The 15,377-nt window shown below is 48.4% G+C and overlaps 1 protein-coding gene and 1 long non-coding RNA gene across 2 annotated transcripts; both read right to left on the reverse strand.

Annotated features, from left to right (window-relative positions):
* Positions 1-1,913: 1,913 nt before the first annotated feature.
* On the reverse strand, positions 1,914-2,837 carry LOC140066211 (uncharacterized). The gene is made up of 2 exons (XR_011848165.1): positions 2,514-2,837; positions 1,914-2,323 (listed from the first exon to the last, which is right to left on the reverse strand). It is a non-coding gene; the product is annotated as an uncharacterized lncRNA (long non-coding RNA).
* On the reverse strand, positions 2,838-12,991 carry LOC140065247 (cell adhesion molecule CEACAM1-like; the record flags this gene model as incomplete). The annotated part of the gene is made up of 5 exons (XM_072112845.1): positions 12,824-12,991; positions 6,854-7,183; positions 5,739-6,008; positions 5,126-5,410; positions 2,838-3,127 (listed from the first exon to the last, which is right to left on the reverse strand). Coding segments are annotated over exons 1-5 (1,227 nt in total), but the record flags the coding sequence as incomplete, so codon positions are not given.
* Between the last annotated feature and the right edge of the window lie 2,386 nt (positions 12,992-15,377).

Genomic DNA, 15,377 nt, shown 5'->3' on the forward strand with positions numbered 1-15,377 from the left:
TACTAGGCGCCGGCTGGGAGAGAGCAATGGCGGCGCCCAACAGAAGTAAGAAGACGGGCGCGGAAGCATGAAGACAAGCGGCGCGGACATGGGGGGAGCAGCGCTGCACATCGGGGCCACCGGAGGGTGAGTATATACGTTTTTTTTTTTTTTTTAATGCTGGGGGCAGGCTGTTTACCACTGGGGGCAGGCTGTATACCACTGGGGGCAGGCTGTATACCACTGGGAGCACGCTGTATACCACTGGGGGCAAACTGTATACCACTGGGGGCAAACTGTATACCACTGGGGGCAGGCTGTATACCAATGGGGGCACACTGTATATCACTGGGGGCAAACTGTATACCACTGGGGGCAAACTGTATACTACTGGGGGCAGGTTGTATACTACTGGGGGCAAGCTGTATACTACTGGGGGCAGTGCTGTATACTACTGGGGGCAGGCTGTATACTACTGGGGGCAAGCTGTATATTACTGGGGGCTGGCTGTATACTACTGGGGGCAAGCTGTATACTACTGGGGGCAGTGCTGTATACTACTGGGGGCAGGCTGATCACTACTGGGGGCAGGCTGTATACTACTGTGGGCAAGCTGTATACTACTGGGGGCAGTGCTGTATACTACTGGGGGCAGGCTGATCACTACTGGGGGCAAGCTGTATACTACTGGGGGCAGTGCTGTATACTACTGGGGGCAGGCTGTATACTACTGGGGGCAAGCTGTATACTACTGGGGGCAGTGCTGTATACTACTGGGGGCAGGCTGATCACTACTGGGGGCAGGCTGTATACTACTGGGGGCGGGCTGTATACTATAGGGGGCTGTTTGGCTATATACTGGGGTGGGGCTCTGTGACCACTGCATTTCCCACCCTCAGCTTATACTCAAGTCAATAGTTTTTCCCAGATTTTTGGTGGTAAAATTAGGGGTCTCGGCTTATACTTGGGTCGGCTTATACTCGAGTATATACGGTAATACATCCAACTTACATCTCACTTCAATGTTGACTTTCTGGATGATGCCACCAAACTTACCCATGAAAGAAACAAGACGTAGAAGCTGCTCAAAGTCTTGTCACCTACTGGCTGCGGCTTATTAGGTTCATTTCTGATAACATGTTCCCTTTTAAATGATTCTATCACTGGCTGCTGAGATAGATGATTTTCTATGCTTTTTATTTTGTTCTTATAGTGTTGTCTGTGGTTTCATAACAGCTAAAATCCTCTGTTTATAACAGAAGCTACAAGACAATGTGATACCCATGATATCCCCCCATTATAATATCAACCATACCTCCCTCTATGACAGCCATGATATCCCCCCATTATAATACCAACCATACCTCCCTCTATGACAGCCATGATATCCCCCCATTATAATATCAACCATACCTCCCTCTATGACAGCCATGATATCCCCCCATTATAATATCAACCATACCTCCCTCTATGACAGCCATGATATCCCCCCATTATAATACCCATCATACCCTCTTTTGTAACACCCATGATATCCCCCCATGATAATACCCATGATATCCCACTTTAATAATACCCATGATGCCCCCCTTTATAATACCCATGATGCCCCCCTTTATAATACCCATGATGCCCCCCTTTATAATACTCATGATACCCCCCATTATAATACCCATGATACCCCCCTTTATAATACCCATGATATCCCCTCTTTATAATACCCATGATACCCCCCTTTATAATACCCATCATACCCCCCTTTATAATACCCACCATATACCCTCTTTATAATACCCATCATACCCCCCTTTATAATACCCATCATACCCCCCTTTATAATACCCATGATACCCCCCTTTATAATACCCATCACACCCCCCTTTATAATACCCAGCTGGTTGTGGGTGCAGTCTATGTACATACATCTTCACAACTTGGGAGAAGCCATTTTATTGTAGACCTTTAATCCAGTGAGAGGAGACTTTTATTGTAGAGATCATTTGGATAATATCTTTGTTCAGATCACAATAATTGCAGTATAATAACATTGATGGGACTCTCTAGTATCTGTACACCACAACATTGTGCAGCATCTAATACACCGGCTCCGCCTCATCCGGAGAACGTGGATGAGCTGCTGGTCCCCGCACAACGTCCTTGGGTTTCCCATTCAGATTTTGCTAATCTTCTCCCCAGATTTCACATATAATCAGTCCACATTCATGTTGTTGGATCTTCATGTCCCATAGTCCTGGAGATCCCACCATGGAGCCGTCAGGATCTCAGGTTTATGGATTTCCTGGGGTTTTACGATAATTTTTGCTCTGAAGTGATTGTGACGTCCCTAGTAAAAGAAATGTGGCCATCAGTCGCAGAGAACAGTCCTAGGTTTCCTGACAACAACTACAGCCGATCGTTTACTCAGACTTTCTAGTATAGTGGTCAACGCTTTATCTCTAACTGCTTCCCTAAAGGGGCCATATTGAAGAAACGGCCAAGTGAAAACTTTTGTCCCATGATGCGTCTTGTCTTACCGAGTATCAGAGCACAAGAGAAGCTCTCCCCGAAGTATTCTCCGATGCAGGTCAGGTTGGATCGGCGGGAGATTTGCTCTTGTGACACATTTCTGGTGACTTTACCCTGTCGCTTCTCTGTGATGTCATCGTATATCATGGTGACATTGGGGGCCGGTCGTCCTCCGGGCCAGGAGCAGTCCAGCTGTAACCAGTTGTCATTGCCCTGTGATGTACACGCAACTTGCCCTTCTGGACGCCCTGTGAGATGACACAAGACAATACTTGAAACAAGTTTAGAATAAATACTGCAGAGCTGTCACCCACATCACAAAACTCACAGTTGATGTTGAGGTTGAGGACATCACTGGTGTCAGTATTGAGCAGGTTGGTGGCTGTACAGGTGAAGGGTCCGGTGTCCCCCCTAGAGACAGGGCTGATGGTGAGAGTGGAGCTTGGAGGAGAATCGCTCTGGGTGATGGAATATGAAGGATGTGGGGACAATGGTTCTCCTTTAAGGCTCCAGGAGAAGGTTACGGCTGAACCCCGAGCGGAGCAATAGAGAGACACTGAGTCCTGTCCTGCCCAGAGCGCGGCCGATGTGTTTCTGGTCAGTGTCACCGCCGAGACCCGAGCTGTAGAGGGAAGACACATCTAATGTCTTAGACAATATCAAGTTAAGACAATGTCACCAATGAATATCCAGGGCCAGAAGTATCATCTAAACGTCATCTCCTTCTGGTCTCCCAAACTAAGGGGGGGGGGGGGGGTTGTTTCAGGGCTTCTAGAAGGCTCTTGGTGGTTGGCCCTTTACCCCTCCCTGAGTGAGGTCACTGGAGGCGGTCTTTGGGGGCGGGTAAGGACCCGCCTGGGTGTTTTAAAAAGCTTGAGCGCACGTGGGGGGCCTTTTTCCTTCTGCCCTCAGGATCGGAGAGGTGTGAAGTCTCCCTCCCACCCTGCCCTCAGAATAAATTATTTTTATTCATGTCAAAGCATAGGTGGAGTTTGACACAGGCCCAAAGGCGTTTGGAGGTTTCCCACATGCCAGCTACCGGGCCACAGCCGCCATTCGGGTGAAGTCCTGTCTCAAGATTTGAAGAAGTCTATGGGCCTACCATGTTGTTGAGTTTATTATGTTATTTAATAATTTATGTTTTCTGTTAAAAATAAATGCTGTGGCCTTTACACGTTACCCAAACAGTAAGTTTCCCGGTTCTTTATTATCATGTTGGGTTTAAGTACAGGGGCAAATACCAGATTTAATAAGGTTGGGTTTGTTACTCCCTACAGTCCTAACAGGTCACATGTCTATGGCAACTAGATACTAACATTTTCTCCAGGTTATAACAGGGAACAAAACAATTGTCTAAACTTTAGTCCGTTACTTCCTGTCCTCCTTTTATTACTGGTCCTTCACTACAATGAACATTAAAAACCTGCAATCCAGTTCTAGAAGATGAATTACAAAATTTATTGATAAGTAAGTCTGAATTCTCCTCATCTGACTCCCCATCTAATCCCCATCCTGGCTCCATGTACCTCCTCTAGCCGACTCCTGATCTCTCCAAAAGCAAACAGTCACCTACTGTGTTCCCTCTGGACCCCCTGACTCTCAAGACACCTTAGCCCCCTCTCCGAGCCGTATGTTCCCCTGAGACACCTCAGTCCCCTCTCCGAGCCGTATGTTCCCCTGAGACACCTCAGTCCCCTCTCCGAGCCGTATGTTCCCCTGACACACCTCAGTCCCCTCTCCGAGCCGTATGTTCCCCTGACACACCTCAGTCCCCTCTCCGAGCCGTATGTTCCCCTGACACACCTCAGTCCCCTCTCCGAGCCGTATGTTCCCCTGACACACCTCAGTCCCCTCTCCGAGCCGTATGTTCCCCTGAGACACCTCAGTCCCCTCTCCGAGCCGTATGTTCCCCTGACACACCTCAGTCCCCTCTCCGAGCCGTATGTTCCCCTGACACACCTCAGTCCCCTCTCCGAGCCGTATGTTCCCCTGAGGCACCTCAGTCCCCTCTCTGAGCCGTATGTTCCCCTCAAACAACTTGAGGCACCGATCTCTCCATGATATTACTTTAGTGGTCCCTCTAATGATGGAGGTGTGGTCTCTCTAATGATGGAGGTGTGGTCTGTCTAATGATGTAGGCGTGGTCTCTAATGATGGAGGCGTGGTCTCTCTAATGATGGAGGTGTGGTCTCTCGAATGATGGAGGCATGGCTCTCTAATGATGGAAGCAGGGTTGCTCTAATGATGGAGGCGTGGTCTCTCTAATGATGGAGGCGGGGTCACTCTAATGATGGAGTCGTGGTCTCTCTAATGATGGAGGTGTGGTCTCTCTAATGATGGAGGCATGGGTTCTCTAATGATGGAGGCATTGTCTCTCTAATGATGGAGGCATAGTATCCCCAATGATGGAGGCATGGTCTCTCTAATGATGGAGGCATAGTCTCTCTAAAGATGGAGGTGTGGTCTCTCTAATGATGGAGGTGTGGTCTCTCTAATGATGGAGGCGTGGTCTCTCTAATGATGGATCAGTATTCTCTCGAGTGATGATGTTGGTGGTTGGGCAGTGGTTTTGGTGTCTTGACCTGATTTTGTCTGCTGCCCTTATAATTCTGGTACTTACCCGCCAGTTTGACGTCCAGTTTGTCGCTGGTCTCCTTATTTATCCAGTTAGAGGCTGTACATGTTACAGACCTGATGTCGCTGGAGAAGATGGGGTTGATGATGAGGGTGCCATTATTTTGGAGATATTGATATCTGGGGTCCTCAGGAAGTGCCACATCCCCCAGATTCCAGGAGTAGCTGACATCCGTACCATGGGCTGCACATTGTAGAGACACAGAATCCCTTCCTGGCCACAGCAGTCCTGATGACGTGTTACTGGAGAGAGTCACAGATGACACCGGCACTGCCAGGAGGAGAAGAGAGAATACGGCATATACCAGCTGTATACTGACCTCCACGCACATAGTAGTCCCTGCACCATGGACCAGGTTGTAGTGGACCCTGGTATAGAGCTTCAGAAGACCCGACCAGGAGAACATCTGACCTGTCTACTGGGATAGCTGGGGGATTCACCACATACTTAAAGAGGTTTTACAGGATTTGGAAAAACATGGCAAAAAGGTTTCTATCCCTGACCGCAGGTTGTATGTGACCTTCTCCCTCAGCACCGACAGAGATAAGACTGGACATAGACACCAGAGCCGCGTTTTCATACAATATTATATACTCACCTGATACAGTCAGACTCAGGGAGAGGCTGGTGCTGGTGCTGACCGGGTTCTGGATGGAGCAGGTGTAGGATCCACTGTCCTTCTCAGTTATTGGGGTGAAGTCCAGGTATCGCCCCCTGCAGGTCACATGGGGCTCGGAGCAGATCGTCTTCCCATCACGATAGAAAGTGTAAGAAGTCACATTCTGACTCCCGGTGTCACAATAGAGGGTGGTATTGGTGCCACTAACAGGAGTACTGCTGGATCTGAGAACTGGTGTCCCAAGTATAGCTATAAAAGGAAATCAAGAAAAATGAATCCGCAAAAGAATGAGGTGTAAAACAGAACAATAACCGCATAAAGAAGGTGCGGGTGTAATAGCCAATTAAGCTCCTTTCCCATGGGAATCCCCCCTAGCGGCTGCGTTGTGTAGAATAAAAACAGCACCACTTAGTTCTAGAAGTAGGTCTGTTATTTGTATGGATTATGTTCTTCTCTTAAATGGTTAATGTGTTTTATCTATCTTCAATGTATCTCATGTGTTAATCCCCTGGTGTTGCTACAAGCTGTGATTGGCTAACTCCCTGGAACTTTCCAGAGGCTGAGACCTAGAATCTATAAGTTTAGGTTCAGCTCTGGGTCCTGCGCCTCTGTCTGAGATTTCTTTTTTTTTTCTTTTACCATTGTTTCAGGTCTGAGGAACTTGTTCCGACTCCTGTAACAAGGGAAGACAATAGCCGGCAGTACAGCTAAGCCAAAACGGGAAGTTTTTTGCACGCTATCAATGTGGAAGGTTGCACAGCCTGGTTCTGCTGATGATAAAGTATCTGTGTTTTTTATCATCTCTATTGCCCTGCGTGAGTCCATGGCTAAAGCAGCTCCAATCAGGACTAATTTATTATAATCTCCATCGTAGGGACAATATTGGGGGAGATTTATCAAGCTGTCTAAGAGTAAGAATGTGCTAAGTGGCCCATGGTAACCAATCACAGCTCAGCTTTCACCAATGGTGAGGAATATTGTAAAGCTGAGCTGTGATTGGTTACCTTGGGCACATTCTTACTCTTGATAAATCTGCCCCATTGTACTTTTAGCACCAGTTGTTGAGCGGCTCCTCGCGTGACGCCAGGACTCACCGTAGATCATCAGCTGGTAGCGCTGAATGTAGGAGGTGAAGGTTTCGGGGTTGAATACTTTCACTTTATATGTTCCCTCATCTGCATACGAGACGTTGTTCAGTCTCAAGGTCCCATTCTCAAACAGTTCACAGTATCCCCTGTAGAGAGGATTGTACTGTGGGGATCTTCCTGCTCCATTCAGCCGCGCGATGACAATCACCTTCCCAGCGTGGCCACAGTTCCAGTCTATTCGGTACTGACTGGGCAAGGATATGGGTATGGAGAAATATACCGGATGTCCCAGCGTCCCGTCCACAAGATCCATGGAGAGGACAGGTGATACCATACCTGCAACACACAATACCAGACCGTGAGCCGGCACAGAGCTGCAATCTGATGGGTGCTACAGAGCTGCAATCTGATGGGTGCTACAGAGCTGCAAACTGATGGGTGCTACAGAGATGCAATCTGATGGGTGCTACAGAGCTCCAATCTGATGGGTGCTACAGAGATGCAATCTGATGGGTGCTACAGAGCTCCAATCTGATGGGTGCTACAGAGATGCAATCTGATGGGTGCTACAGAGCTCCAATCTGATGGGTGCTACAGAGCTGCAAACTGATGGATGCTACAGAACTGCAATCTGATGGGTGCTACAGAGATGCAATCTGATGGGTGCTACAGAGATGCAATCTGATGGGTGCTACAGAGCTCCAATCTGATGGGTACTACAGAGTTGGAATCTGGTGGGTGCTGCCGAGCTACAATCTGATGGGTGCCACAGTTCTGCAATCTGATGGGTGCTACAAAACTGCAATCTGATGGGTGATAAGTAGAAAAAGAAATGATTGCGGTATATTTAGCCAAAGTTGGGTAGAGGTAGGAGCAGGGGATTGAGCAATGCGACAGCCGTCCGGCGCCGTCCGACACTTTCTTTTTCTTTCATACTGAATTCCAAATACACTCGAGTATAAGCCGAGTTTTATGCTGAAAATTCCCCAATCGGTTTATACTCAGGTATATAAAAAATATAGACTGAATACTCACCATTCTGATGGCACGAGGAGCTCCTCTTCTATCTCCATGTTCGCAGTGGGTCAGTGACAGCGGCTGTCTATATATACTACAGGGGCTGGCAGGCTACATACTACAGGGGGCTGGTGACTATATACTACAGGGGTTGGCAGGCTACATACTACAGGGGACTGTTGACTATATACTACAGGGGTTGGAAGGCTACATACTACAAGGGACTGGCAGGCTATATACTAAAGGGGGTGGCAGGCTATATACTACAGGGGTTGGAAGGCTACATACTACAGGGGACTGGCAGGCTATATACTAAAGGGGTGGCAGGCTATATACTACAGGGTATGGCTGGGTATATACTAAAGGGTCTGGCAGGCTATATACTATAGGAGGCTGGCAGGCTAAATACTGCAGGAGGATGAGTGGCTGTATACTACAGGGGGCTGGCAGGCTAAATACTGCAGGAGGATGACTGGCTATACACTACTGTGGGTGGCAGGCTATATACTACAGGGGACTGGCAGGCTATATACTACAGGGGGATGGCAGGCTATATACTACAGGGTATGGCCGGCTATATACTACAGGGGCTGACAGGCTGTATACTACAGGGGTGGAGTGACTATATACTACAGGGGTTGGCCCGCTATATATTACAGGGGGCTGGAAGGTTATATACTACAGGGGCTGGCAGGTTATATACTACAGGGGCTGGCTATATACTACAGGGGGCTGGTGACTATACACTACAGGTGGTGGCAGGCTATAAACTACAGGGTAATGGCAGTCTATATACTACAGAGGGCTGCCATGCTATATACTACAGGAAGCTGGCAGTCTATATACTACAGGGGCTGGCAGGCTATATACTACAGGGGCTGGCTATATACTACAGGGGCAGGGTGGCTATATACTACAGGGGCTGGCTATATACTACAGGGGGATTGCTAGCTATATACTGGGGCTGTGACAAATGCATTTCCTACCCTCAGCTTATACTCAAATCAATAGGCTTTTCAAGTTTTTGTGTTAAAATTAGGAATCTCTGCTTATACTCGAGTATATAAGAGAGGTACGTTATCATAGACTGTAATCTCTTGTGCCCCCCCTCATCCTCATAGACTGTAAGCTCTTAAGACACCCCTCATCCTCATAGACTCTAAGCTCTTGTGTCCCCCCCTCATCCTCATAGACTGTAAGCGCTTGTGTCACCTCCTTATCCTCATAGACTGTAAGCTCTTGTGTCACCCCCTCATCCTCATAGACTGTAAGCTCTTGTGTCCTCCCCTCATCCTCATAGACCAGTGATGGCGAACCTTTTAGAGACCGGGTGCCCAAATTACAACCGAATCCTACTTATTTACCAAGAAGTGCCAACATGACAACTTAAACAGTAACTTATTGCTCCTTGTTCTTCCACAACATTCAATCATATTGGCCCCCTGAGGCCACCAATATAGTTGAAAGCAGGAGGACAAATTCGGACATCATTGTAGCTTCTCTCCAGTGTCTCTCTGTACAAGAAGAATCATGGGGCCAGAAAGGGGACCTCAAAAGATAATCTTGACTTTCACTCTTCCTGCATTTGCAATCAGTCAAAGATGTGTCACCTTAAAATAACATTGAGAACTGCAGGAACATTTTGGTCCTGTCTGATGAATCTATCCTAGGGTGACAGCCTGGGTGCCAACAGAAGGGGTTCAGAGTGCCACCTCTGGCACCCGTGCCAAAGGTTCGCCATCACTGTCATAGACTGTAATCTCTTGTGTCACCCCTCATCCTCATAAACTGTAAGCTCTTGTGTCACCCCCTCATCCTCATAGACTGTAAGCTCTTGTGCCCCCCCTCATCCTCATAGACTGTAAGCTCTTGTGTCTCCCCTCATCCTCATAGACTGTAAGCTCTTGTGTCACCCCCTCATCCTCATAGACTGTAAGCTCTTGTGTCCCCCCTCATCCTCATAGACTATAAGCTCTTGTGTCCCCCCTCATCCTCATAGACTATAAGCTCTTGTGTCACTCCTCATCCTCATAGACTGTAAGCTCTTGTGTCATCCCCTCATCCTCATAGACTGTAAGCTCTTGTGTCCCCCCTCATCCTCATAGACTGTAAGCTCTTGTGTCCTCCCCTCATTCTCATAGACTGTAAGCTCTTGTGTCCTCCCTCATCCTCATAGACTGTAAGCTCTTGTGTCCCTCTCATCCTCATAGACTGTAAGCTCTTGTGTCACCCCCTCATCCTCATAGACTGTAAGCTCTTGTGTCCCCCCTCATCCTCATAGACTGTAAGCTCTTGTGTCCCTCTCATCCTCATAGACTGTAAGCTCTTGTGTAACCCTCATCCTCATAGACTGTAAGCTCTTGTGTCCCTCTCATCCTCATAGACTGTAAGCTCTTGTGTCCCTCTCATCCTCATAGACTGTAAGCTCTTGTGTCCCCCCTCATCCTCATAGACTGTAAGCTCTTGTGTCCCCCCTCATCCTCATAGACTATAAGCTCTTGTGTCCCCCCCTCATCCTCATAGTCTGTAAGCTCTTGTGTCCCTCCTCATCCTCATAGACTATAAGCTCTTGTGTCCCCCCTCATCCTCATAGACTATAAGCTCTTGTGTCCCCCCTCATCCTCACAGACTGTAAGCTCGTGTGTCCCCCCTCATCCTCATAGACTATAAGCTCTTGTGTCCCCCCTCATCCTCATAGACTGTAAGCTCTTGTGTCACCCCTTTATCCTCATAGACTGTAAGCTCTTGTGTCCTCCTCATCCTCATAGACTGTAAGCTCTTGTGTCTCCCCTCATCCTCATAGACTGTAAGCTCTTGTGTCTCCCCTCATCCTCATAGACTGTAAGCTCTTGTGTCACCCCCTCATCCTCATAGACTGTAAGCTCTTGTGTCACCCCCTCATCCTCATAGACTGTAAGCTCTTGTGTCCTCCTCATCCTCATAGACTGTAAGCTCTTGTGTCACCCCCTCATCCTCATAGACTGTAAGCTCTTGTGTCCTCCTCATCCTCATAGACTGTAAGCTCTTGTGTCTCCCCTCATCCTCATAGACTGTAAGCTCTTGTGTCACCCCCTCATCCTCATAGACTGTAAGCTCTTGTGTCACCCCCTCATCCTCATAGACTGTAAGCTCTTGTGTCCTCCCCTCATCCTCATAGACTGTAAGCTCCTGTGTCTCCCTCATCCTCATAGACTGTAAGCTCCTGTGTCCCCCCTCATCCTCATAGACTGTAAGCTCTTGTGTCACCCCCTCATCCTCATAGACTGTAAGCTCTTGTGTCACCCCCTCATCCTCATAGACTGTAAGCTCTTGTGTCACCCCCTCATCCTCATAGACTGTAAGCTCTTGTGTCACCCCCTCATCCTCATAGACTGTAAGCTCTTGTGTCCTCCCCTCATCCTCATAGACTGTAAGCTCCTGTGTCTCCCTCATCCTCATAGACTGTAAGCTCCTGTGTCCCCCCTCATCCTCATAGACTGTAAGCTCTTGTGTCCCCCCTCATCCTCATAGACTGTAAGCTCTTGTGTCACCCCCTCATCCTCATAGACTGTAAGCTCTTGTGTCCCCCCTCATCCTCATAGACTGTAAGCTCTTGTGTCACCCCCTCATCCTCATAGACTGTAAGCTCTTGTGCCCCCCCCCTCATCCTCATAGACTGTAAGCTCTTGTGTCACCCCCTCATCCTCATAGACTGTAAGCTCTTGTGTCATCCCCTCATCCTCATAGACTGTAAGCTCTTGTGTCACCCCCTCATCCTCATAGACTGTAAGCTCTTGTGTCCCCCCTCATCCTCATAGACTGTAAGCTCTTGTGTCACCCCTCATCCTCATAGACTGTAAGCTCTTGTGTCACCCCCTCATCCTCATAGACTGTAAGCTCTTGTGTCTCCCTCATCCTCATAGACTGTAAGCTCCTGTGTCCCCCCTCATCCTCATAGACTGTTAGCTCTTGTGTCCCCCCTCATCCTCATAGACTGTAAGCTCTTGTGTCACCCCTCATCCTCATAGACTGTAAGCTCTTGTGATCAGGAACCTCCCTCCATATGACTGTTTGTACTCTGTAATGTAAATGTTCCCTATGGTCTCTACAGCGCTGTGGAATATGATGGCGATATATACAATTATAGATGATATTATGAACACTTAAAATGCAGAATACGCAGTGTGATCAGTGTCCTACACTTCTCCCGTACATTGTACATTGTGTCCTATCAGTTGTCTTTGTGAAGACCTTCCTGGAGGACCTGAGAGGCTTCTATTATATTATATAACAGCAGCAAATACCCATCCGGCAGCCGTGGCCCCAGTATCTGCCGCACATTCTAAAAGCTTAAGGTGCAGAATATCTATATAAAACTAGAGAATCACAAAGTGACAGGAGGGACCAGGACCAGGAAACAAGGACCAGGAGACGAGGACAAGGAGACGAGGGCAAGGAGACGAGGACAAGGAGACGAGAACAAGGAGGTACCAGGAAACAAGGACAAGGAGATGAGGACAAGGAGACGAGGGCAAGGAGACGAGGACAAGGAGACGAGAACAAGGAGGTACCAGGAAACAAGGACAAGGAGATGAGGACAAGGAGACGAGGACAAGGAGACGAGGACAAGGACCAGAAGGGACCAAGAGATTGGGAACAGGAGGCCAGGAGTGACCAGTAGGGAGCAGGAAACAAGGACCTGAAGACCATGACCACATGGGACCCGGAAACAAGGATCAGAAGGAACCAGGACCAGGATGCCATGGAAGACCATGAAGACCATATAATTGAGCTAATATGACTACATGTTACAATAGTCACCTGACTATACACTGAGGCAGATCATAGCACCATCCCCTGGAGGACATCGACATCACATAATATGAGTAGAAACTTCCCTGATCGTACACTGACACTAGAGCAGATCATAGATCCAGCCCAGGAGGACACACACGTCACACTGTAAGAGAGGGTCTTTACCTGAAGCCACCAGAAATGCAGTGACCGGGAGGGTGAGGAGAAGTCTCATCATTGTTGGTGACCAGGAGCTGAGTCTGTGTCTCCTCGGCAGGTGTCCTCTCACAGAATGTTCCGTCTCATGTTCTGTAGTCCAAAGATTAGGACTTACATTCCTGGTGATCTCTGCCAGAAACACACCTAATGTGGAATTATGTGAGGCGCGTCTCCACCTCAACCATAAACACGACCCACGCAAGAGGCTTAGGCCACGCGTTGTGCGTCACCGCTGGAGTCACTCTGCAGAACATATTGGCACAAGTCACATTAACCTGTGATGTGATAAGAGACAGAAGATGAATCTGGTGGCATTTTAGGTCATGAAATATGACCACATTCAATTTAAGAAGACACTGGGATCTTACGTCAGGTGGATGGTACCACAAAGACTTCGAAACGAGCAGCTACATTCCCCTGAATATGACCCTGTAGTGACACATCGCAGGAGAACCTTCTCTGTAGTCAGCATGCAACACATATGTAGGCCTTGTATGAAGGGAAGGTTTCCTGTAATCATTGACATTTACAGGCCTTGTAGGATGGGAATCTTCCCTGTAGTCAACGGTCAACCCATGTGCAGGCCTTACAGGATGGGAATCTTCCCTCTAGTCAACGGTCAACCCATGTGCAGGCCTTACAGGATGGGAATCTTCCCTCTAGTCAACGGTCAACCCATGTACAGGCCTTGTAGGATGGGAATCTTCACTGTAGTCAATGGTCAACCCATGTGCAGGCCTTACAGGATGGGAATCTTCCCTGTAGTCAATGGTCAACCCATGTGCAGGCCTTGTAGGATGGGAATCTTCCCTGTAGTCAATGGTCAACCCATGTGCAGGCCTTGTAGGATGGGAATCTTCACTGTAGTCAATGGTCAACCCATGTGCAGGCCTTGCAGGATGGGAATCTTCCCTCTAGTCAACGGTCAACCCATGTACAGGCCTTGTAGGATGGGAATCTTCACTGTAGTCAATGGTCAACCCATGTGCAGGCCTTGCAGGATGGGAATCTTCCCTCTAGTCAACGGTCAACCCATGTACAGGCCTTGTAGGATGGGAATCTTCACTGTAGACAATGGTCAACCCATGTGCAGGCCTTGCAGGATGGGAATCTTCCCTCTAGTCAACGGTCAACCCATGTACAGGCCTTGTAGGATGGGAATCTTCACTGTAGTCAATGGTCAACCCATGTGCAGGCCTTGCAGGATGGGAATCTTCCCTCTAGTCAACGGTCAACCCATGTGCAGGCCTTGTAGGATGGGAATCTTTCCTCTAGTCAACGGTCAACCCATGTGCAGGCCTTGCAAGATGGGAATCTTCACTGTAGTCAATGGTCAACCCATGTGCAGGTTTTGTAGGACAGAAATCTTCACTGTAACCAATGGCCAACCCATGTGCAGACCTTGTAGGATGGGAATCTTCACTGTAGTCAATGGTCAACCCATGTGCAGGCCTTGTCGGACAGAAATCTTCACTGTAACCAATGGCCAACCCATGTTCAGACCTTACAGGATGGGAATCTTCCCTCTAGTCAATGGTCAACCCATGTGCAGGCCTTGTAGGATGGGAATCTTCACTGTAGTCAATGGTCAACCCATGTGCTGGCCTTGCAGGATGGGAATCTTCCCTCTAGTCAACGGTCAACCCATGTACAGGCCTTGTAGGGTGGGAATCTTCACTGTAGTCAATGGTCAACCCATGTGCAGGCCTTGCAGGATGGGAATCTTCCCTCTAGTCAACGGTCAACCCATGTGCAGGCCTTGTAGGATGGGAATCTTCCCTCTAGTCAACGGTCAACCCATGTGCAGGCCTTGCAGGATGGGAATCTTCACTGTAGTCAATGGTCAACCCATGTGCAGGTCTTGTAGGACAGAAATCTTCACTGTAACCAATGGCCAACCCATGTGCAGACCTTGTAGGATGGGAATCTTCACTGTAGTCAATGGTCAACCCATGCGCAGGCCTTGTAGGACAGAAATCTTCACTGTAACCAATGGCCAACCCATGTGCAGGCCTTGTAGGATGGGAATCTTCACTGTAGTCAGCGGTCAACCCATGTGCAGACCTTGTAGGATGGGAATCTTCCCTGTAGTCAATGGCCAACCCATGTGCAGGCCTTGTAGGATGGGAATCTTCCCTGTAGTAAATGGTCAACCCATATGCAGGCCTTACAGAATGGGAATCTTCCCTGTAGTCAATGGCCAACCCATGTGCAGGCCTTACAGGATGGGAATCTTCCCTGTAGTCAATGGCCAACCCATGTGCAGGCCTTGTAGGACAGAAATCTTCACTGTAGCCAATGGCCAACCCATGTGCAGGCCTTGTAGGATGGGAATCTCCCCTGTAGTCAATGGCAAACCCATGTGCAGGCCTTACAGGATGGGAATCTTCCTGTAGTCAATGGCCATCCCATGTACAGGCATTGTAGGATTGGAATCTTCCCTGTATTCAATGGTCAACCCATGTGCAGGCCGTGTAGGATGGGAATCTTCACTAGTCAATGGCCAACCATTGACTTAATG

This window comes from Engystomops pustulosus, chromosome 6 (assembly GCF_040894005.1).
Source record: "Engystomops pustulosus chromosome 6, aEngPut4.maternal, whole genome shotgun sequence".
Classification (NCBI taxonomy): Eukaryota; Metazoa; Chordata; class Amphibia; order Anura; family Leptodactylidae; genus Engystomops; species Engystomops pustulosus.